This window comes from Agelaius phoeniceus, chromosome W (genome assembly GCF_051311805.1).
Source record: "Agelaius phoeniceus isolate bAgePho1 chromosome W, bAgePho1.hap1, whole genome shotgun sequence".
In the NCBI taxonomy this organism is placed as follows: Eukaryota; Metazoa; Chordata; class Aves; order Passeriformes; family Icteridae; genus Agelaius; species Agelaius phoeniceus.
The window spans coordinates 20,815,374-20,838,018 of record NC_135301.1 but is presented as its reverse complement, the minus strand read 5'-3'; the positions used below and the strand labels follow the sequence as shown (position 1 = coordinate 20,838,018).

The 22,645-nt window shown below is 39.8% G+C and overlaps 1 protein-coding gene across 2 annotated transcripts in view; it reads right to left on the bottom strand.

The window, feature by feature from the left end:
* Positions 1 to 22,645, bottom strand: part of LOC129132412 (E3 ubiquitin-protein ligase KCMF1-like) — a 127,739-nt gene that overhangs the window by 37,089 nt on the left and 68,005 nt on the right. For both annotated transcript variants that reach the window (XM_077193172.1, XM_054651476.1), the window contains exon 2: positions 9,000 to 9,167. In XM_077193172.1, coding sequence (XP_077049287.1) covers positions 9,000 to 9,030 — 31 coding nt within the window. In that variant the 5' untranslated portion in view covers positions 9,031 to 9,167. The remainder of the gene's footprint in view (positions 1 to 8,999; positions 9,168 to 22,645) is intronic.

Sequence of the window (22,645 nt, the reverse complement as noted above, 5' to 3'; positions counted from 1 at the left end):
TTTGGGCTGCTGATGAGTGGAAAGATATTGCTACCAGGGTAGGGAGGCTACCTGTGAAAGTCCACCATGTAGATGCCCATGTCCCCAAAAGTAGAGCCAATGAGGAGCACCAAAGCAATGAGCAGGTAGACCAGGCAGCAAAGATAGGGGTGTCAAAGATAGACCTAGATTGGGAACACAAGGGAGAGTTATTCCTAGCTCCATGGGCCCATGATGCCTCAGGCCATCAGGGCAGAGATGCCACCTATAAGTGGGCAAGAGACCGAGGGGTGGATTTAACCATGGACAGTATTTCACAGGTTATCCATGACTGTGAGACGTGTGCTTCCATAAAGCAGGCCAAGCGAGTGAAGCCCCTATGGTACGGTGGGCGATGGTCCAAGTACAAGTATGGGGAGGCCTGGCAGATAGACTACATCACACTGCCCCAGACACGCCAGGGCAAGCGCTACGTGCTGACCATGGTGGAAGCCACCACTGGATGGTTGGAAACCTACCCTGTGTCTCATGCTACTGCCCGGAACACCATCCTGGCCCTGGAAAAGCAAATCCTGTGGAGACATGGTACCCCTGAGAGGATTGAGTCAGACAATGGGACTCATTTCAAGAACAGCCTTATCAGCACCTGGGCTAGAGAACATGGCATTGAGTGGGTGTACCATATCCCCTACCATGCACCAGCTGCAGGCAAAGTGGAGAGGTACAATGGACTACTAAAAACCCAGCTAAAAGCTTTGGGTGGGGGATCTTTCAAAAATTGGGAGCAGCATTTAGCAAAGGCCACCTGGTTAGTTAACACCCGAGGTTCCACCAACCGAGCAGGTCCTGCCCAGTCTGAGTCCCTGAATGTAATAGATGGAGATAAAGTCCCAGTGGTACATGTCAGAGGTTTGTTAGGGAAGAATGTGTGGGTCAATTCTGCCTTGAGTACAGACAAACCCATTCGTGGGGTTGTCTTTGCTCAGGGACCAGGTTGCACATGGTGGATAATGCAAAGAGATGGAACAATATGATGTGTACCACAGGGAGATCTGATTGTGGGGTGAGAATGATATGCAATATCACTGTTTGTTGGATGTTACTGCCATTGCCTGTACATTAAACCATACAGACATGAGATAGAAGGAAATGTGTAAGTGTTGAAGGTCTGGGCAAGTGGAAGATGGAGAAGGAGATGTGCAAGTGTCGAAGGTCTGAGCAAGTGATAGATGGAGCTTTGAGTGAGTAAAGTGAAAGGGGTGAAATCCTGCAGCTCTGTAGTATAGGGCCTTGTCGTAACGGCGGGAGAGATGCGACACACCATATGCGATGAATAGCAAATCTCGAAGTTTATTGAAAGCTTACACATTTTTATATTAGTGTTAATGAAGCTTATGCATATTGCAAAATCTGAGCTCATTATTGGTTAAAGCACACTATGATCAAACACACCTACTTCTATCTCTTAACAATTATTTTGCTCCTATGTGTACATTCTTCTAATTTCTCTACCTTGGGATAACTACATTTTCTGGCAAGCAATTTTCTCCCCCGTCTTCCCGTTTTAGAGAAGGTCACTGTGACCTTCGTCAGTAATTGGGCACCGGTTGCTCAGTTCCCAGCTTGTTTCTCTTACCCTTATCCATCGGTATCACATCGGAATGTCCTTTCTCAGCTAACCAATTATCCAAAAAGCTCTCTACATCTCCCCTGTTTTTCTGTTGAACAAGCATAGTTTGATTAAATGCAGTAGTTATCATCTTTCGCACCATATTCTGCAAGCATATACAAAAACAAGGCAAGACTAATACTAACAGCAAAACTACAATAGCTACTACAATGCTAACCTTAATAAGTGAACGTAACCATGATCCTAAGTTTAAAGATTTGAGCCATCCATCAATACCAAGGCCTGATTCTACCTGTAAGTTCCCAGTTAACCTCCGTAACTCAGAGAGCTGTGAGTGTACAGATTGTGCATGATCAGAGAGATTCATGCAACACATGCCCTCAAATTCATCACAACCATGGCCTTGTGCAAGTAAGAGAAAATCAATCGCAGCTCTATTTTGAAGCGTTGCATGGCGAATAGAATCTACATCAAGCAAAAGACTGGAAATTGCTAAAGAAGTTGCATTTGTTTGTTTAGCAAGCCAACATCCTAACTTATTTAAAATAGCATGAGCACCTGCTGCTGATACTCTTGGAGTTAAGAAAGATGCTGCAACTATGGCCGCTGGGGACCAAAACTTTACATCATCCCGGCAGTCGGCTGCAAAAGCATACCACACAAGTGGAAAAAATATACTGTAGCCAAAATACCACTTTTGAAATGAACAAATAGTTTAGATGCCTGATCTGTGTGAAGCTTTTGTTTTAGTGAAGTCTGACGTATCAACAAGGTCTTTCAGCATCTTGGTTAAACACAGGAAACAGAGAAAAATAACTCAGAACTAACTCACCTATAAAATATTAAGAAATACAAATCAGATGATGTGTTTTAGATCGGATATTTAAGACAAATAAGCAGTGTAGAATAACTCATGTGCTTGTGAATCTCCTTATGCAAAGCCAGTGAAGAACTTAACACATGTGAGACAAGCTACAGCTCACACTGGTTATTTTCAGAGGGAAAAAAATATAAGAAGTGATGGAGAAGTTACAAGTTGAGTCAGGTGCTTAGAGTATTGCAGGTTTGCTTTAAATTGAACAGGTACAAGAAATATGTTTCTAAGTGCAAAGGGACGTTAATGCTGTGGTATGATTTTTTAAACTCATATTCTCTTTCAGATTAAAATGTAAATTAAATGAGAGAATATTTTAAATGACATATTGTGTTCTCACTTGGACAAAGAAAAAGGATAACAACTAAGTACAAAATACTCTTTGTTCGATGTTACAGGAAAAGCTAAGCAACAGTTTTCTTGTAGACTGAAATCATTATTTAAACAATAGAATGAATGTTTTCTAGGCCTCAAACATCAGTGTTTATGCTTTATGTTTTAAAAGTCAATTGATGCTTAAACAGTAGGGATGAATATATTCTTTTTGGTAATTATTTATCAAAATTGTCTACAATAATAATAATAATATTAATATTATGGTTGGAAGTCTATTATATATTTTAGTATCTGTTTTGAGTGGAAGTTTTGTTGTTTTTGTTGTTTAGAGGGAGTTTTTTTTTTGTGCAAACTAACATTCAGGTTAAATTATAATTCTAAATGTTACATGACATCCAGTCCAGTTTTCTAAACATATAAATGTATACAATGAGTAACAGTTGTTTGGATTTTCCTCTTGCATCTGTGTAAGCAGTTATAGCATCCGATAAGGACTTTAGTGATCTTTTTGGGCATCAAATCTAACTCCACTGTCCTATCACGACCCTTTTTGAGCAAATCAGTTAAAATGTCAATTTTCTGAAGAAGAGTTTTATGTTGTTGAAGTGGAGGAGATATCCATTCCAAGGCCCATATCTCCCCCGTTTTTCTGTTATGCTGAGTAAGTGCACTCAGTAAAAATTTTTGTCTACACCAAACTGTCAGCTGTACAGGGAGATCAAAATCACGTCTCTGAACACTGCCTTGTGTAACACGGTCTAATATCTGCTGCAGTGTTTCAGCCCGTTCAGGGGTTATACGAACAGGCTGTGCTGGATTAGTTCCCTTTAACAAAGGTCAAAGTTCATCTAACAGTTCATTGTTCGATTCGCATAGGTGGAAAAAGAATATACAGCATAATAGAACTCTCCCCTACATAGCCAGCGTCCATTATTCTAGATAAAACAAACAATCCCAATACTGTAGCCGAGAAATGTCCTAAAAGCAAAACTCTCACAGATAATCCATCAATAATGAGTGGTCTCTTTACTCTCGTTGGGACTTTTGTGGGTGAACAGTCACCAAAGTCACTGTCTGCTGCTGTTGCTAGGTCTACTCCGAGGCTCCCGGCGGTTGCGGGCTGAAGGCAGGTTTAGCCGAAGTGGTGATAGCTGCTATCTGTGTCCGGGCGTGGAGAGCTGGTGGCCGGGAAGCAGAACTGCGCTGGGCAGCCGCGGGGCGGGCGGACTCACCGGAGCCCGCTTCCGCACGGGGGGGAGCTGCTGAGTCGCCCAGGGCCGGGGCCGGCACGAGCCTCTCCGGCGGGGCGGCTGCGGGCTGTGCGCTGCGGCAGGGCGGCGGAGGGTGCGGGTCCGGAGCGGGAGGAGGCGGAGGCGGTGCAGGGTTTAACACCGGGGCAGGCGGCGCGGACGGCACGGCTGGAGTACGCGCGGGGGGGCTGCTGCCCGCGGCAGAAGCCGATAGCTGCAGGGAGCTGCTGTTTAGAGCAGGAGCTTGTATCGGCGGGGACCCAAACCAGTCTCTGCAACTCCTGTTGCTTTCACGGGCTGCACTAGTTTGCTGGGCAGCTCTTTCCTCTGCCTGGTATTCCAAGAATTCAGCATGCACGACTCGCCATAAATTTCCCAACTCTCTCGCGGTCTTATCCTCATCTATGATTGCACGCCACAGCTTATCCCCGAATATACGCCATTCCGACAACTCATGCACTGTATGCGGATTACGAAAAAACCCCTGTGCACACCCATAAGCTAACAACCCAGGAAGTTCTTTCTGTAAATCTATCCCTCTAATCTGACGCCCTCGTAAAAAGTCAGTAAATAAATCATATGCTGCTTGCCTGTCTTTATCCATTTTAACGACGATTGCGCGCTTCTTGCGGCTCTATTCAGGTCCGGCAGCACGTAGCAGCCGGGCTCTCCTCTGAGGTCACCCGGGGCCGTGAACACCTTCCTTTTTCAGCGGTGTTTTTTGCCGTCCCCAGCCGCGAAAGGACCTGCACTTGACTTTTACGCCTCCGACCGTGGCTAGTCCCGAAGGAACACGTCCGGGGTCACCATTTGTCGTAACGGCGGGAGAGATGCGACACACCATATGCGATGAATAGCAAATCTCGAAGTTTATTGAAAGCTTACACATTTTTATATTAGTGTTAATGAAGCTTATGCATATTGCAAAATCTGAGCTCATTATTGGTTAAAGCACACTATGATCAAACACACCTACTTCTATCTCTTAACAATTATTTTGCTCCTATGTGTACATTCTTCTAATTTCTCTACCTTGGGATAACTACATTTTCTGGCAAGCAATTTTCTCCCCCGTCTTCCCGTTTTAGAGAAGGTCACTGTGACCTTCGTCAGTAATTGGGCACCGCTTGCTCAGTTCCCAGCTTGTTTCTCTTACCCTTATCCATCGGTATCACATCGGAATGTCCTTTCTCAGCTAACCAATTATCCAAAAAGCTCTCTACAGGGCCTGGATTCAGTGGTCCAGTGTGGGGATGTGATGAGGGCATGATGGGTATTGCTTGTAAATTTTGGGGGAGCAGATGGAAATTTTGTGTGAATAAATGCATGATGTGTGGTAGTATGTTGATGATATGGGGATAAGGGGTGGAATGTCCTAGGGTGACGTTATGATGCTTGTATCCCCATTCATGTGTTCTGTTAATGTTGGATATTATGTTCTGTACCTTTAAGACCGGCTCTGAAGAGGGAAAGTTTTGTTTTGGTTTTCTTATCAGCCTGGCGGGACACAGAGACTGCAGCTTTTGCTTTTGCTGCTTTTGCTTTTTGCTTTTGCTCTCTCGCTCTTGCTTGCTTCGCTTCTGCTTGCTTTTGCTCTTTAGCTAGTTCAGCTAAACTGTCCAATTTCTTCCTGGACGGTTTCTCCTTTCCTTTTTCTGATCATTTCGAACCTGCTCCAGACTGGGACCTGAGAAACACCAAGATCCTGCACCTTCTGGCCTGCAGCAGCAGCAGCCCCAGCGCCAGAGGGACTGAGAACAGAGTGACCACCCCTCAAGAGAGACTTTCTGAATTTGTCATCTTTTTCAGAGTGGTGTCATCCGGTATTGTTCATTTTGTGTGCTGGGGGGTGCTGTGCTTGTTAAATAAACAGGTTCTTTCCACTCCTCTCCCAGGAATCCTTCCTGAACCGGTTGGGGGGAGGGGCTGTGTGGGTTTGCTTACTGGAGGAGCCCTAATTTGGAAATTCTCCTCCAAATTTGCCCTAAACCACGACAAAGAGATAAAATAGAAAATTTACTACTGCTCTAACACAACAAGTACATGAATTAAAGAAAAGCAAGACTCAAAGAAGTTCCACCAATAGGGAAGCAGCACCAGTAACCCATAACCAAACTGCCATATATGATGATGATGACAATATTTTCTATCCCCTTAAAAAAACCTCCAAGACATATACCCAGGGAAAGAAGCATAACCAGGCTTAGAAGGGCCCTGCCTCTAGCCAAGTAGAGGCTAGAGAAAACCGTGTTTTTAAGACTGTATCGATTCATTAGCCTGACGCCTGACACATCTAAACCACAAAAATATAAAGCTTTAGTCGACACTAGTACACAGTGCACATTAATCCAATCAAGATTTGGGGGCAGAATCTGTTTCTATTACTGGTGTGACAAAGAGATCACAAAATTTTACTTTAGTAAAAGCTGAGGTAAGCCTGACTAGAAGTGAGTAAAAGAAACACCCTATTGTAACTAGCCCAAAAGCCCCATGCATTTTAAGCATAAACTTCCTCCAAAGTAGATATTTCAAAAACGCCAAAAAACTCAGATAAACATTTAGAATAGCAGCTATAAAGACAGAAGGCATCAAACAATTAAACACCTTACCTAGACTATCAGAAAACCCATCTGCAATAAGACTCCTAAAAGTAGAAGAGCAACGAGTACCAATTACCACCTCAACAGTATATTGCCAACAGTACCAAACAATTCAAGATGCTGTAATCCCCATCCACAAAATAATCCATAAGCTAGAAAGCCAAGAGGTAGTCAACAAAACCCACTCACCCTTCAACAGCCCTACTTAGCCTATACATAAATCTAAAAGAGAATAGAGATTAACTGTAGACTACCGTGCATTAAATGAAGTGACTCCACCACTAAATGCTGCTGTGCCGGACATGCTAAAACTCCAATACGAGCTAGAGTCCAAAACAACCAAGTAATACATCACTATTGATATTACAAATACATTTTTCTCCATTCCTCTGGCAGCAGAATGCAAACCTCAGTTTGCCTTCACCTAAAGAAGCATACAATACACCTTAAACCAACTACCTCAAGAGTAGAAACACAACCTCACCATCTACCATAAACTGATCCAGACTACACTAAAAAAGAATGAAGCTCCAGAACATCTACAATATATTAATCACATCATTGTGTAAAGACAGCAGAAGTGTTTAAAAAAAGAAAAAAATCATCCAAATTCTCCTAAAAACCAGCTTTACCATCAAGAAAAACAAAGCCAAGAGACCTGCTCAAAAAATCCAGTTTCTAAGAGTAAAGTCGCAAGATAGACAATGTCAGATTCCCACCAATGTCATCAACAAGATCACAACAATGTCTCCACCATCCAACAAAAAAGAAACACAAGCTTTCCTAAGCGCCATAAGTTTTTAGAGAATACACATTCCTGAGTACAACCAGATTGTGAGCCCTCTCTATCTAATCACCCACAAGAAAAACACTTTCCACTGAAGCCCTAAACAACAACAAACCTTTGCCCAAATCAAGCAGGAGATTGCTCATACAATAACCCTTAGCCCAGTCAAGACAAGACCAGATGCAAAAAACATGCTCTACTCTTCAACCAAGAGCCATAGTTTGTCCTAAAGCCTTTAGCAAAAAGTACCTAGTAAGACTCAAGGCCGGGCCGACCACTAAAATTTTAAAGTTGAAGCTACAGAAAGTCTAAATCCAACTATACTCCAACAGAAAAGAAAATTTTAACAGCCTATAAAAAAGTCCAAACCACCTCAAAAGTAATAAGCACTAAAACACAACTCCTCCTAACACCCTGTCTAACAGTGCTGGGGTAGATGTTTAAACAGACAGCAGACAGCAAACAGACAGCAGGACAGAACTCTCCTTTATTTTAGTTAGTTTTAGCTAGCTAAGGCAAAGAAGTTCCCTAGACTATGGTTTTTGTTTCCTTTTCTTTAGACCTGTTTAAACATGCTCTAAACTGAACACCCAGAAGAGCACCGTCAGCTTGCACCTGTAGCCCACCAGGCCGAGCCTGGGCTGCAACATTTCCAATGCCAGAAGGACTGATAAGAGACTGAATAAGCCAAGCTGCAATCCAAAAAAGAAACTTTTCTGAATTTATCATCTCTTGTAGAGCAGCAAAAGGTTTTATTGTTTAATATAGTTTAAGTTTTATTGTTTAATAAACCGGTTTTTTCCACTTTTCTCCAAAGAAGTGTTTTTTCCTGAACCAGTTAGAAGAAAGGCCAAGTAAATCTGCTTTTCTAGAAAAACCCCTTTGAGGGTTCTCTCCCAAATTTGCCCTGAACCAAGACAGCCTTGTAGGCTTAAAACAGGTATATGAAGAAATAAGCATCCAATGTTTTAAATGCAAAGATTTGCTATGAAAGTATATCCTGAATTATAATACTCATGTTATAAATATGATGCGATAGAAACGACTCAGGGAAGAAAACCAGTAATTTAGAGGACTACTTCTCAGCCCTTGCCACTAGTCTTCCACATTCAGTACAGCCTACCACGCTTGCTGCATTAACAACCCCTGATGAAATTACAAAACAACATTTTCCCTATACTCTCACTATTATTTCTCTTTTTCATCATGGTACTTTCTGGTAGAACATATTGAGGGAAGGAGGGGTGGGTGCATGTAGTTTTGTTGCACCTTTTGAATTGAAAGTTAATTTAGGAGCAATCCTTTTTATCAGATAGCTATCTAATAGCCTGATAATGTGCTGTGTGCCAAAACACTTAACCCAAAAGAATAAAACATCTTTCATATGCTCGAACCAAAGACAGAACAAGCATTTTATCAGGAGACAGGAATTTGCTATGATTTTCAGCATGCTATTTGGAGGGGGAAAAGTTCCCAAGTAGTGAAATAAAATACAAGATTTAACTACTGCAAACAGCTTTAATATAAATAAATTATTACTTACCAAAATCTACTCTTGTTAGTATGCACTGCATTGGATGGTCAGTTGTATGCCTTGTTGTTGTTGCACCACTCTCATAACAAGTTGCACACAAATCGTAATCGTAGCAAATTAAACACTTGTATCTGCGACCTCGAAAATTTCCTTTTAAACATGCATCACAGCTGACACCTGTGAACAAAGAAAATTGCTTGAAAACAGCAATAATTTCACATTGGTTTAACGATACAGATTTGTTGCTATAGCCCCCAACAACGAAAGGAATTCAACCAAGAAGCTTTTATGGAGCTGATGTACAATAAGACTCAATTTTAAGCATATTTATATCTTTAGAAAGGCAGTAATCATTCAAAGTGAAAGTTAAAGTAAAATAAAATCCAGTTAAGCACTCAAAATGATAATTTGTTAGGATACAAATTCTTTTTAATCACTTTTTTCCACTGTTCGAAAGCTTGGTTCAAAACATTCTCAAGGTTAAATAGTATAGTTTGTGAAAACAACAAAGCAAAGTCCACAGCAGACCGTCCCACAAGTCACACAAAACCACACACCACCATCAACACATAACACCACCCCTCCCTGGCTTTTGTGTTTATTTTTATAGTTTCTAATAATTAAATTCTGAAGAATACCAGAACCATTTTTCACAACACAAACATATCCAAGAGCAGAAATTTAGGTCTTCTATTTTGAAGTACAGAATAACTTTAACTATATCTTAATTTTATGTTGCATCATCTCTTCAGCTTCTTCCTTTTGGAAGTTCAAACTCTGTACTGTAAATCAATCAGTCACACTGCCTGGGTCAGGAAAAACCTTCATTATCTTCTAAAGGTTTTTGCAATTTTCTCTGTGTCATTTTGGTACTCTGCTATTAATTTAGATAAGGGCATCATCATCTTTTCATCTGTCAAGGCCCACAAAAACATCCATCACTTCAGTAGTAAAAGTAGTAAATTAAAGGCCTTCATGATAATATCTAGTGTGTACAACACATGCAATATTTTCATTGAAGTCCTCCTTTAGGATCAATTTAAACAAGCTTTTCATAGTTCAGTGCAAATGCAGAAAATTTTATAGAAACTATGTTATTGAAAGAATGCACTGACATTGACTCCAAGAGGATTAGTAGAGGAAGATCATCACAATCTCAAAACTGCAAATATCCCAATGGTCATTTCCTAATTATAAACTCTATTATCAGATAAAAAGCTAGTATTAACACAACTCACCACTACTGCTTCTGATGTCAGGTCCAGGGAGCAAAGTTAAATTACATAAATTCTCACAACATCTCTCCAAGATAGTATTTCTTCATATCATTCTAAAATACCATGTTTTCATTTTGATAACCTAACAGCAAGTGGCATAACACACTATTTTCATACCCTTTTATGTAACAGGAGAGAAAAGCATCAAGAAAAAAAAAGCCTCAGCTCTGTTTTTTAAAATCCATATACTGCATCAATTAAAATTATATAAAATTAATTAAAATTTTAGAAGTTTGCCCCTCTACACCTTAAAAACAAAAAAAACCTCCAAACCCCAGAACACTGAAAGATAACAGAATGCCAAAGTGAATTGAATGCATCCTAATTAATCTCAGGTGTTGAGGAAAAACACACTCAGGAGGGGTTCAATTATAAGCAGGGAACAAAAAGAGCAAACCAATAAACAAGTTGTGAAAAGAATTCAGCTTCTTCATGAAGTTCTGATTTACATGATGCAACAATGACTTTTTAAAAGCTTTTAAAATTATTTCCTATTCAGCGGAAACAGTTTTCCTGCACCTTCTTCAGAATGGTCTCATGGAAATGATCAGAAAAGAAAAACAACTTGGCTTATTTTTAAATAAAGTTTTTGATGTATTTTACATTAGAAATAGCAAGGAGACTTTTTCAGTTTTTCTACTGTTAATTGACAATACACAAGTACATATGTGGACTGATAAACACACCCAAATAATGACATTTATACCAATGCACCCTCTCTTCACTATCAGAATAAATATGGCTACCAGGTTTTGTTATAAAACTTGCTGCTTGTTGTCCTGGATAACCCAAAATGTTATTATATTCCATATCTATCTGTGCCCAAAAATTGTTACTGTCTCTTTAAGACCCTGTGGCCAGAAAGAGAATCGCAGGGCAGGCAGGGGGGGGTCCCTTTTTTAAAGCAGGGTTGCCCAAGCAGAGCTTTTTTTTTTTTACCCCGTGGCATTTGCTCAACGCGGAGGCATTCCTTTGTTCCTTTGGGTTTTTGGTGGTTTTGTTTTTTGGATTTTTTTTTTTTTTTTTTTGAGATCATGTGTTTCTTGGTCTTGGAATGCCTAGGGGCAAATTCTGGGAGTGCCCGTCTGCACTCGAAGCTCTGGGCCGAGTGGAGCAGAGAGGAGCGGCTCTGCTCCAGTCTGAGTCGCCCCAGCCTGTCAGCCAACTGCCCTAATGAGAGCAGGGCAAAGTCCCTCCACAAGTTCTAGCCCTTAACTGAGTGCCAGCCATCTGAGTGTGCCAACGGCATTCGCTGACGGAGTTGCCTCCGCCGGATGGCAAGGGGGGGGAAGGGGGGCTGGCGCCATTTTCCCCTTCGTCTCTCGAGCCATGCGCTCGGCTGCAAAACAACACATCTTGGGGGGGCGGAGGTGGTCACGCCTGCAATTTAAGTTTCTTTTGATGCCTATATAACTTAGGTCAAAGTTACAAGGTGCTTATATAGCTCGAGTTATAGGATATCAATATAACCTCATATCAGTATAACCTGAATCATAATTTTCTATACTTATATAACCTGAATCATAACTTTTTATACCTATTATTATAAATAAGAAATATAGTTATTGGCTTTCACATTTATGTATTAACTTTTGTTTTGCAAGTTATTATTGATCACAAAAATCCTGATATAGTACAATTTGTAATTACTGCTTTTGATATAGTATAATCTGTCAGTTTATGTATGCACCATATAGCTTTTATAAAGAGTAATATAATATCTACTATTTTAGACCATAGCATAATAGAGGCTGTAAAATGTTGAAATGCTTTTTCGTGTAACTAACTCAGAAAATAGTGTAAAATAATTAGGTGATTTCCCACATTCGGGGACTATCTTATCTGAAAGACAAGATAACAGAAACAGAAACCAGAAAAAAAAAAAAAAAATTATTGACCCACGTTATCAGGGAGTGAAAATACAACAGGATGGAACCACAAGAAGAAATAAAATATATTAGTTTAATCTATAAGATAGCATGAAGACAAGTCAAAAGTTAAAACCTGTTGGAACCCTGGATGCTGAGAATTTTAGACTTTCTGTGCTGAAAGGCACAGACCCTCAAGAGAACACTACATTTGACCTGAGGCCATGGAAAAGGCTTCCAAAATTGAATGATATAACTGGGATTATGGGTGTGTAGTTTGAATAGAAGTGTATAATATCACATGGTGGAAAACTTAGAGTTTAAGGTTCTTACAGATGGGTAATGAGATGATTTGCTCTTGCTATTAAGGGATGAATATTGTGTGACTATTAAGAGAAGCTTTATTGATGTATAGTTATGTTATTGTAATTTAAATGTCCTCTGTTCTCCCCATAGTTCCCTTCCACACCCCCACACCCCCCCCTGCCATTGTTGCCATCAGACAGCCTGGGTTGTCTAGGACAGGTACAAAGAAGGTGTGCATGTGTGCCCCTTACATGGGGCAGCTGGGAATGGAAAAGCTTGTTGCTGGGGGGGGGGAGGCTGCACAGCATGACAACACCTGACCTGCCAATCAAGTTGCAAGAAAGCAATCTCCACCAATAAACATCAAAGAAGAGTTGACTGAAAGACTTTGGGAGGGGCCAGGGTTGGCTGATGCAACACCCAGGAGTATAAAAGGCGAAGCATCCATCCTGAAGATGAGCCAGCCACGTGGTAGGGAGCCACGAGGGCAGCTTCCTGGCCTGCTTTTTCTTATTTAGTCCTTTTGTTGTATTTTTGTTAAGGTTTAATAAACCCTTTAAATTCCTTAAGTGATCAGTCATTTCTCACAAGATTTTAGAATATAGTAATATATATAAAGCTAAGATGGATGTTTTAGGGCGGTGGCTGGTTGTTCTTCTTCATGGGTTTGGGTGGTATTTTGTAATTGGACAGAAAAGTCCACATTGTGGGACACGAGTGATTAGTTATTAGGTTAAAAGTAAAAAAAAAAATGTAGGTTTCACTTCTTAATTGGATAGTTTTTCTTTAAAAGACCTCGTAGAAATAGATACAGGACCATTTTTGTAGCCTGTTAGTAAAATACTGTAGAACTCACAGCTTTAAGACTGTGGTATAGATAAGAAATAATAAACATCTGAGTCTGAACACGAAATACTGTCTCGAGCACTTTCAATCCTGACCCTGATAGAGGCAGAAAAGAAGCAAAAGAACCGACAAAAACCAAGCAAAAGAACATCTAAACTCAAAAGAATGTTTAAATATGTTTAAACTCTTAAGAATATACACGTACCCCCTGTAATATAACAATATATAGAGAACATAGTTTAAGTTAACAGCATACTTTTGGCAAATAGCCAAGCACCCCAGCGCTAGATTTTATCCCTTTTATCCTTTAATGAACTTTTATAAAAATTTTAAATAGTAAACCGTGCTTCTCACAATTTGGAGGTTCCACCGAGATAGCACCTCATTTCCATAACTCCAGGAGATCCCGAGTGAGAGGCGCCCTGCTTAGTTCAGCAGCTCAACCGAGCTTCTCCTGATGTTATTGGTGATAGCAGGTCTGACACTCAGTAGATAAAAGGGATAAAAAGAAAAGGGGAAGAAAAGGTTCCCCAAGAAACCTCGGCAATTGTCAGCCCCTAAACTGTGCACGATGACCTATACAGGTAAGTATAGTGCAGGATGTGGCAGGGGGGAATGCTAATACCGGGAGAGTGAATGGTGTGTGTGTGAGACATGGACTGGACCATCCAGATCTGCGAAGAGAGTGAGGAGTCCATCTACCTGCAGTTCCATCTCCCCACGAGGGGACCAGCCAGCAAAGGGACAAAGCAAAAGGGGGGGACCAAGTGAATCCCAGAAAAATGGTAAGAAATTACTATAACTCGATTCCGCGTGTAGGAACAACAGCTCTAGTCAGTACTGCACTGGGCCCAGACTTGATGTACATTGGAGCTTAAACCTGATACTGTAAGTCCGTGCTTAAGTATATGGCTGGGTGAGTCACCGGAGTAATTAAGGATGTTTGTGTGTGAAACAGTAGTTAGAACAGCAAGCTGCAAAAGGTGGGACATGAAGAGGTTCTGATCCTTATCCAAGGAGACTCAAATCGAGAGTTTAGTAGAAGTTATTCCACATAAAGAAGCATTATAAAAGAGGGGGTTCTGAAGAAATTTAAAGCATTTTAATAGATAGGACCTATTAAAAAAATATATTAACACCATATTAAATAACAGAGGTACCTTAGTGTTGTGTGAATGTGTGAATAGAAAATGAAGATAGTATATATGTTTTACATATTGTGAAATTGATGAATGTAAAGATTTTGGGTTGTAATTTTCTGTTTAAGTTGTAGACTCAAATGTGAACTTTTGAATATAGTGTGAGTGTAAAATCTATCATAAGAAATAGTACTAAACATCCACACAACAGACGGCCTGATTCCGAGAGTGTGAAAGAGTAAATTAAGAATCAGAAATCAGGCATTGAAACATCTTAATTTCTATAAAACTGTAAAAAGTAAACAATCCAAAGATAAAAACTGCTTTGGGAGAGACAGTGACTGAGTCCCAACAAGCAAAGATAATTAAAATAGTGTGCAAAAAACAGCAGTTAGTCCTCAGAAATCAGAGAATGAGACACAGGCCAAGCCATAAGAGGACCCCCAAGGAAAAGCAAAACATGGAAAACTGTGGAACAGTGGTTATTAGGGGGTTTGAAGAAACAATCCCGTGGGCTCGGAGTGCCTGCGAGACATTTGCTGAACAGCAGAATAATAGGAAAGCCCCAGCCAAGGAGCTAGAGAAATTAAAAAAAAAAAAAAGCAATATTCAAATACAAATCATAATACAGTAACTAGACAAGCCTTATTGAAGATAACTTCCATCATTCATACTAAGCCAAGTTAATAAAACAAGAAGCTAAATGATCTATTAAAATAAGTGCAAAAAGTATACATATGCAAAAAGATGAGAAGGGAGTAAGGACAGTAACTAAAATAATGGCAGCTGCCGTTATGGGGGAAAACCAACTTGTAAGAACCCACTCCCATAAAGAAGTGAGACACCAGTCAGTGCAAAAAAAAAAAAAAAAAGGAAAAAGTCTCTAAAGAGAGTAAAAGGAAATCCAGCCACCAAAGCCCGATCTGTCATTATTGCAAAGAAAAAGGACATTTAAAACAAAACTGTCATCAGAGGGACCTAAAAGTTTTCAAAGACACTTAAGAAACTGACAAATAAGGATGTCAGGAGCTATTTTCAGTTTTTCTTTCCAAATTCAAAGCCCCCACTAACATCTTGAGTTTTTGCCTTTAAAGTTTTCTTATATTCCTTTAAAAATACAATAACTTAAGATAAACAACTTATTAAAAGCAATACTAATCATGAATAGTTTCAGTTATTATCTTCTAACAACCTACTAAAAATTTTACAAATAAACTATATATTCCATTCGCAAAGAGTGCTTTAAGAAACACACTATAGTTCCATTGAAAACAGTTCCTTTAAACCATGTTTATTACTACTTTACTTTTGTTTGTGATACTGAGTCCCCTTTAAAACACTAGTTAAAAGCTACTTATGAGACCTAACCTACCTTTTTAAGCAAACTACACAAAAATTCAACATAAGCAAATGAAATAATTTTAAATAATAGTAATATTATATAAAACTACTGTGAAAACCAAAAAGCATGCCCTATCATTGTTAATATTTTAAAAGAATTAGCTTACTGTTGTTAATCTTATTAGCATTACAAAAACAATCACAGCAGCTGTCAAACCCTACTATAAAGCTCAAAGATTTTATCTCATTTCTTATTAACTTAAAACTCAAAGTCTTTGACAAGCTAACTCTTATCATCAAATAGCCTTAATGCCCTCTCTTCTAAATTCTCTTGTTAAACAAGTTTAAAAAAACCTACTTATTTTTATACAAATCACTGAGGTAAGTTACCTTTTATTGATATAAACTGTTTATACTCTTTCTATTACCTCTCTTCTCCTCAGAACTAATAGTATTCTTAACGAAAAAAAGTTCATGCTTTATTTAAACATTCTTTTTTTAAAAAAAAAAGAAAATAAAACTATGTGAATTCCGTACATTTGTGAAAAATATAAAAGTGATGCAATTTTATTTGTCTTAAGCATTAGCTAGTGTTTAATATTCTGTACAAAGAAGTAAGTTTGTTATGATCTTGCCTAACATTAATTTATTTTTTTAAACTTTTTTCTTTCTTCTTACACATTAAAAAAATACCCTGAAAACATTTATAAAGTTACTTAAATACCATGAGTATAACAAAACACATTTTTTTTCCTGAAAAACTAGTTATTTCCTTTCCTAGATGCCCATTATGGAGCATTAAAAAGGAAGTTATAGCCATAAGCATAAATTTATATTTTTAGCTTCAATTAATACATAATATCATTTTATTACATTACTTAAATAATACTTTCACTATAACCAATCAGAAAATGTTTAAAGCCTTATGCTGTAAGCTGTTTTCAACTGAAAAATTCTACATTGCACTTTGCTTTTAGATGAAAACAACTATTTATTGTATTTTTGAAAATGTTTTTTTCTCCTATAGTCTTCTTTCCCCTTGAAATATATTACTGTGCATTCGTTCCAAATTAACCAAATAAATCAAAACTATAGGAATCAGTTTTTAAACTTTATAATTTGCAAGTTTGCGATTTGTAAATTGTTAAACACTAAGTGCTCTCAAGGTGTAAAGAGTAAAACCTTAGAAAATATTTTATAAAGAGTGCTCCTTGAGAGAGACTACTCCAGTGTTTATAACTTTGATTTTGTTTAATTCAGTATAAGAAACACCTTCCCAGAGAGAGGAGTGAGACTTTTAGGAATCAACTGTGAAAAATGCGTATTTTATGATTGGCTTTTTGCAAATATTAAAATGAATATTATATTTGTTATGTTAGAAAGTTATGCTATATTAATTTTCTTAAGTAGTGTGTTAAATATAGTTTTAGGTTATAACATAATGTTAAAATAGAAACTATACTATGTAAGATACATTTTTTTAAGAGAGGACTCGCACTGAGATAGCAGCCACAGGACACCTGAATCTTTCAGAAAAAAAGAATTTATTGCTCCCTTATTGAGTTCTTCCCACCTCCCTCAGCTCTGAAGATGCCATTAGGATTCAGAGGAAGAAGTTGACATTGACCAGACAGAATCCTTTGTTTGAATGGAATTTATGCATCATGTCTGAGATGTATGAATATGTAACAGACTATTGCTTTTAAGGGTTAATCCTCTGTTAACGTGTGTCCTTTTTCGGACTTATTTTGCCCAGAAAAAGGTACCTGGACTGTCTGTAACTCTTTGTTTTTATTGTCTCGTATTGTCCTAATTCAAATTGTCCAAATTTTTATTACTCTAATTATATTACTATTTTTATAACCATTTTATTACTATTAAACTTTTAAAATTCTAAAAACAAGTGATTGGCATTTTTCACAATTATGGTAGCAGAGGATGGTTACTAACACCTCGCCGCCGGTGCTTTAGGAGAGTCAGGGTGAGGAAGGCACGCCCTGCCCTATTAGGCAGCCTTACTCTGTTTTCCCTGGTGTGACCGACAGACGCAGGTTATGATCGATGGACAAAAGGAAGCAATAAAACAAAGAAAACGGAAAGGATTCCCTAAAACCATGGTAATTGGCCCCTAAGACTGAAGTGTGCACGAAGAACAAAGACCCAATCAGAAAGGATAAGTAAGTTTGGATGAGAGGCAGACTGCTTTTCCCAGACCTGCTATGTGAGTGCAGTGTCTCCCATGCTGCGTTTCCATCTTGTTGTGAGAAAAGTGGTCAGTAAGGGGACGAAGCGAGTAATAAAAAAAGAGTGAGAGAATCCACCCTGGGGGAAACTGGGACTGGGTCTCAGGGAAGGGGTGGGACCCCTTGGAGAGAGGAAGCCAAGGACGTTCCTGGCATAATCCACTGGGAAAAATTTAAAAAAAAAAGTGTGGAAGAGGCCCCTAAAAATTCTGCTGGATTGAGGGATATAAGAGTGCCTAAGAGCATCCAGGTTTGAGCAAAATTCTGCCGCATTCAGGGTATGCCCAAGAGCATCCGGGGTTGGACAATACAGCTGGGTTGAGGGATATCCAATAGCACTGGGACTGGCCAGTAACACCTAAAATTGTAATAGGTGATTTGAAAGTAAAAGGTACCTTATAATTGTCTTGTGTGTGTGAGAGTGAGTCAAACACAAAATCAGCCTCAACTTCCCAGGCGGTGGGAAGGGGGGGACTGTGGAAAGAGGTGTGTGGGACCCGCAAACAAGCCATTGTCCCCCGGGTGTGTGGGGGCTGTGGCATAAGGTACAGGTGACCTGCAAACAGGCCATTGTTCTCCCGGGCGTGTGGAGAGAGCCGTGGCTATAGAATGTGAGTGACAAGCAGACAGCCTCACAGGTGAACTGGCACCAGAGGCGACCAGAGTCAGGGCCCTTCTGGGAGGCCTGGTGATACTGAAACCCAGAGGCCAACCACAAGAAGAGGGGGCGCCACAGGGATCTGTGATTCTATGGCAACAGGGATCCACTTCGGGTCCTGAGGGTGTGAAAGAATGTGTGAAAGTGAATGAGAAATAAAAGTGAATATAGACGAATGAAGGTATATGTAATGTAGATTGTTTATTTTAAGCTTTATTATATCTCCTTGGAGGGAGGTGTACTGTACTGAAAAGTAGTGTGAGAAAAAGGTTTGTTTTTTTTTTTTTTGTGTGTGTGTAGTTGAAAGTGATATTCAGGTTGCTAGTGAAAGTGAGAAACAGAGGCAAGGGATGAATAGATAAGATCTTGAAAAAGGGGACAGAAAACCAGTAAGTTGGACACAGGGGAAAAAAAAAGGGGGGGGAATAAAAGCGTACTAGCAAAGATATCCCAAAATAGCCCTTTGGGAGTTATGTTAGCTAACAGAAACACGACTCCTTGCAAAAGGAGAAAATACAGGGTATGCAGAAGTTGATGGGAAAAACATGCAAACTATGGAAAAAGGGAAATTAACCTTAAAATAGTAAGCTCAAACTTGTGAGTTATATACTTTAAAAAGAGCACTAGAATATTTAAGACAAAATAAAGGAACTATATATACTGATTCAAGGTATGCAGTATGCCTTTATAGTAGTACATACCTTTAAAAATTTGGAAAGGAAGAAGATTAGTTACATCAAGAGGAAAAGGATTAGTTCATGAGGAACTTATTTTAGAGGCATTAAAGTTACCTAAAAGAGATAGCTATAGTACATATTAAGGGACACCAAAAGGGAAATACCCCAGAAATAAGAGGAAATAATTTGGCAGATCAGGAAGCTAAGGATGCAGCAGAAAACGGAGCTGAAAGAGTTATGTTAATAATAACTCCGAATGAGGAAAAATTGGAAATTCCAAAGTTTAGGGAAGCAGAGAAAAAAGAATTAAACAAGATAGGAGGTGAACAAGATGAATCAGGGAAATGGAAACTTCCTGATGGAAGACAATTACTTAGTAAAATGATTACTAGGGAAATATTAGAAGACATGCATCATAAAACTCACTGGGGTACTCAGGCTTTGTGTGGTCATTTTTTTAAGGAACTATGAGTGCATTGGGATTTTTGGAGTAGCAAAGCAAGTAACTGAAAGATGTATAATTTGCCAAAAGATAATGAAAAGGTGGTGAGAAAAACAAAATTAGGAGGTCATGAGTTAGCTCGTCAACCATTTCAAAGTATCCAAACAGAAGTTTGGATTTGTTAGGCTCTGGATTTATTTGTAAAAAACCGTTTAATCCAGAAGAAAAAGAATATGCCGCATGCTAGGGAGGAGATCATAAGAAAATAACACCTTTAAAATATCAAAAACCCCCGAGACAAAGCAATAAAAGAAAAAAGGGTAAAAGAAAAAGGGCTGGGAACAAGAGATTGCCTCCTCCGTTCCCGCTTGTTCCCCCACCTGTTTGCTGCTGCAGTGCCCCCCAGCCCCCGTCCCCGGTCTCGCTACTCGCGGCTACACCACTCGATCCAGCCCCTGTTACGGCTCCGGCCCTGCCAGTGAGTTCTGGCCCACAGCTGCTCCGCCTCCGCCGGCCATGCCGGGGGGGGGGGGGGGGGGGGGGGGGGGGGGCGGGGGGTGTGTCTGTCCTGCCGCGTGATCCGTGGTCACCACGTCGACCGCACCGAGAGGGGGGTCCCATCTGTCTCGGCCATCCCATCCCCGGCTGCCCTGGGCGCCGCCACTGCTGATGGGGTCTCCTACCTGGTTTGTCTCTGCTGGATCAGCTGCCATAAGCCATGTGGGGCCTACCCATGCTCTGGCTTGGTCTCCACCAGATCCCCCTTTGGCAGTTCCAGCAGCGGACCCCGCCTGCTCTTTGGAGGACTAAGGCTCGGCATGGATCCCTCCCCTCGACCCCCCTTCCTCCTCCCAGGATATTAGAAAATGCCAATGGCACCTACTGATAGGGGTCAAAATGGTGAGGAGGGGAGGAAACACATGAATAATTATCGTAATTTCATAATCAAGGGAATAAATGAGGCAGCATATCGCAGGCGAAATGAAAAAAAAAAAAAAGGCTTTTAAGGGACAGCTTTTAAGGGAGAGAGAAGAAACTCCGACTGAATAGTTGGTTAGACAGACGTAGGACATTAAAAGAGAAATCGCACTAATCAGGTAAAAGATCTAAAAAATCTTCTGAGAGATGGGCACAGAAGAGGAATAGAGAAGTCATAAGCTCTATATTTTAGAAGACAGATACCATCTAGAGTCTGTGATAACTTAAAAAAGCAAGTCCCCAAGAAGAAAAAAAAAATTTGTGGTAGACAAAGGGGCAGAAAGAACCTGCCTGTTAAATATTCCAAAAGGTTATAGTGTAAGCAAAGACACTGTAAAAGTAACAGGAGCAAAAGGAGAGTTTCACAGTTCCTGTCATTAAAGATGTAGTAATTAAGGGAGAAACTAGAATTTAGATATGGGATGTATTATTAGTCCCTGAGGCAAGTAGCAAATTATTAGGTAAAGACTTACAAGTAAAACTAGGAATAGGAGTTATACCAGAAGAATGGAAAATGACAGCTAGAGTTTTAAAACTTAGCCAAGAAAATGAGGAAAAATTAAAAAGGAAGTTTAGGCTAGGAAAGGAAAAAGGGGAGGATAAAATATTGACCCCATAAGGGTCACAATTGAGAGAGGATCATCCCATACATGTATGTCATTACCCCCCATATCTTTAGAAGGACAGGAAAATTTGAAGCCAATAATAAAAGGACTTATAAAGATGAGACATTAGAATTTTGTATGTCTTCTCATAATACCCTTATTCTCCCACTAAAGAAGGCCAATAGAAACTATATTTTATCATCCAGAAAAACTGAAGTTGAGGTTAAAAAGGCTACTATATAACTTTTAAATTTTCTGGAGAAAGGAAAAAGGATTAAGAGTATCAAAGAGGGACATCAGAAAACTACTCACATTATTGGGATATTGCAGATTATAGATTGAGGGTACACACAAGCAATAAAATTTTTATATGGAAAATTAACAAAAGAAAATAATGTTAAATTAGAAGAGTTGAAGTTAAAACTAGCCTAAGTACCAGCTTTAAGCTTACCCTTGTTAGAAAAACCCTTTTGATTTGTACATAAATGTAGAAAATGGAGTAGCTCATAAAATTTTAATTCAGGAGTGGGGAGGAGTAAAGAGACTAGTAGCTTATTTATTAAAGATATTGGACCCAGTAAGCCACAGCTGGCCAGTATGTATTCAAGCTATAACGGCTACTGCAATCCTAGTAAAAGAAAGTTGTAAGCTTACTTTTGGAAGTAAACTAGTTGTGTGTACACCTCGTACAGTCTGAGGTGTGTTGAATAAAAGAAAAGAGAAAAAGATAGGGAAAAGAAAGTAAGAGTAGAAGAAAGAGAGAAGTTGAAGTAGGGGAGGTGTGGTTAGCAGACTCTGGGATGTTGGAATGTGGAGTGATGATGTCTTGGTGCTGGAGGAGAACACGAGTTTGAATGCAGTTTCCGCATAAAGGTCAGGGGGGAAGTGTCTTAACACATGGTTGTTAAGAGGTTATTCAATGCAGAACTGGGGTCCGGAAAAGTTTTAGCAGAACGGGCCCTCCTTGAAGGGAAAAGAGGATATGTTGACTAAGGAAAAAAAAAAAAAGAATGTCAGAAGCACCTGGGTATGCCAAGTTTGGGGTTGTCAAGGTTGGGAGATGTTTGATTGCTCCCATGAGTGGTGGTGTCCTGAGTCCAGGATGGCAGCATCGGCCCTGGCAAATGGAGAGAGAGAGAGGGCGCGTGAAAGGGACTCAAGGCATGCCCGCAGGGTCCCCATGCCCGTGGCTGTCTGTAAGTTCTCCCCCACTCCCACTAGAGCAGGATCTGCCCTGGCCGGGGCCCTGCAGTAAAGTGGCAGCAGTGGGGGAAG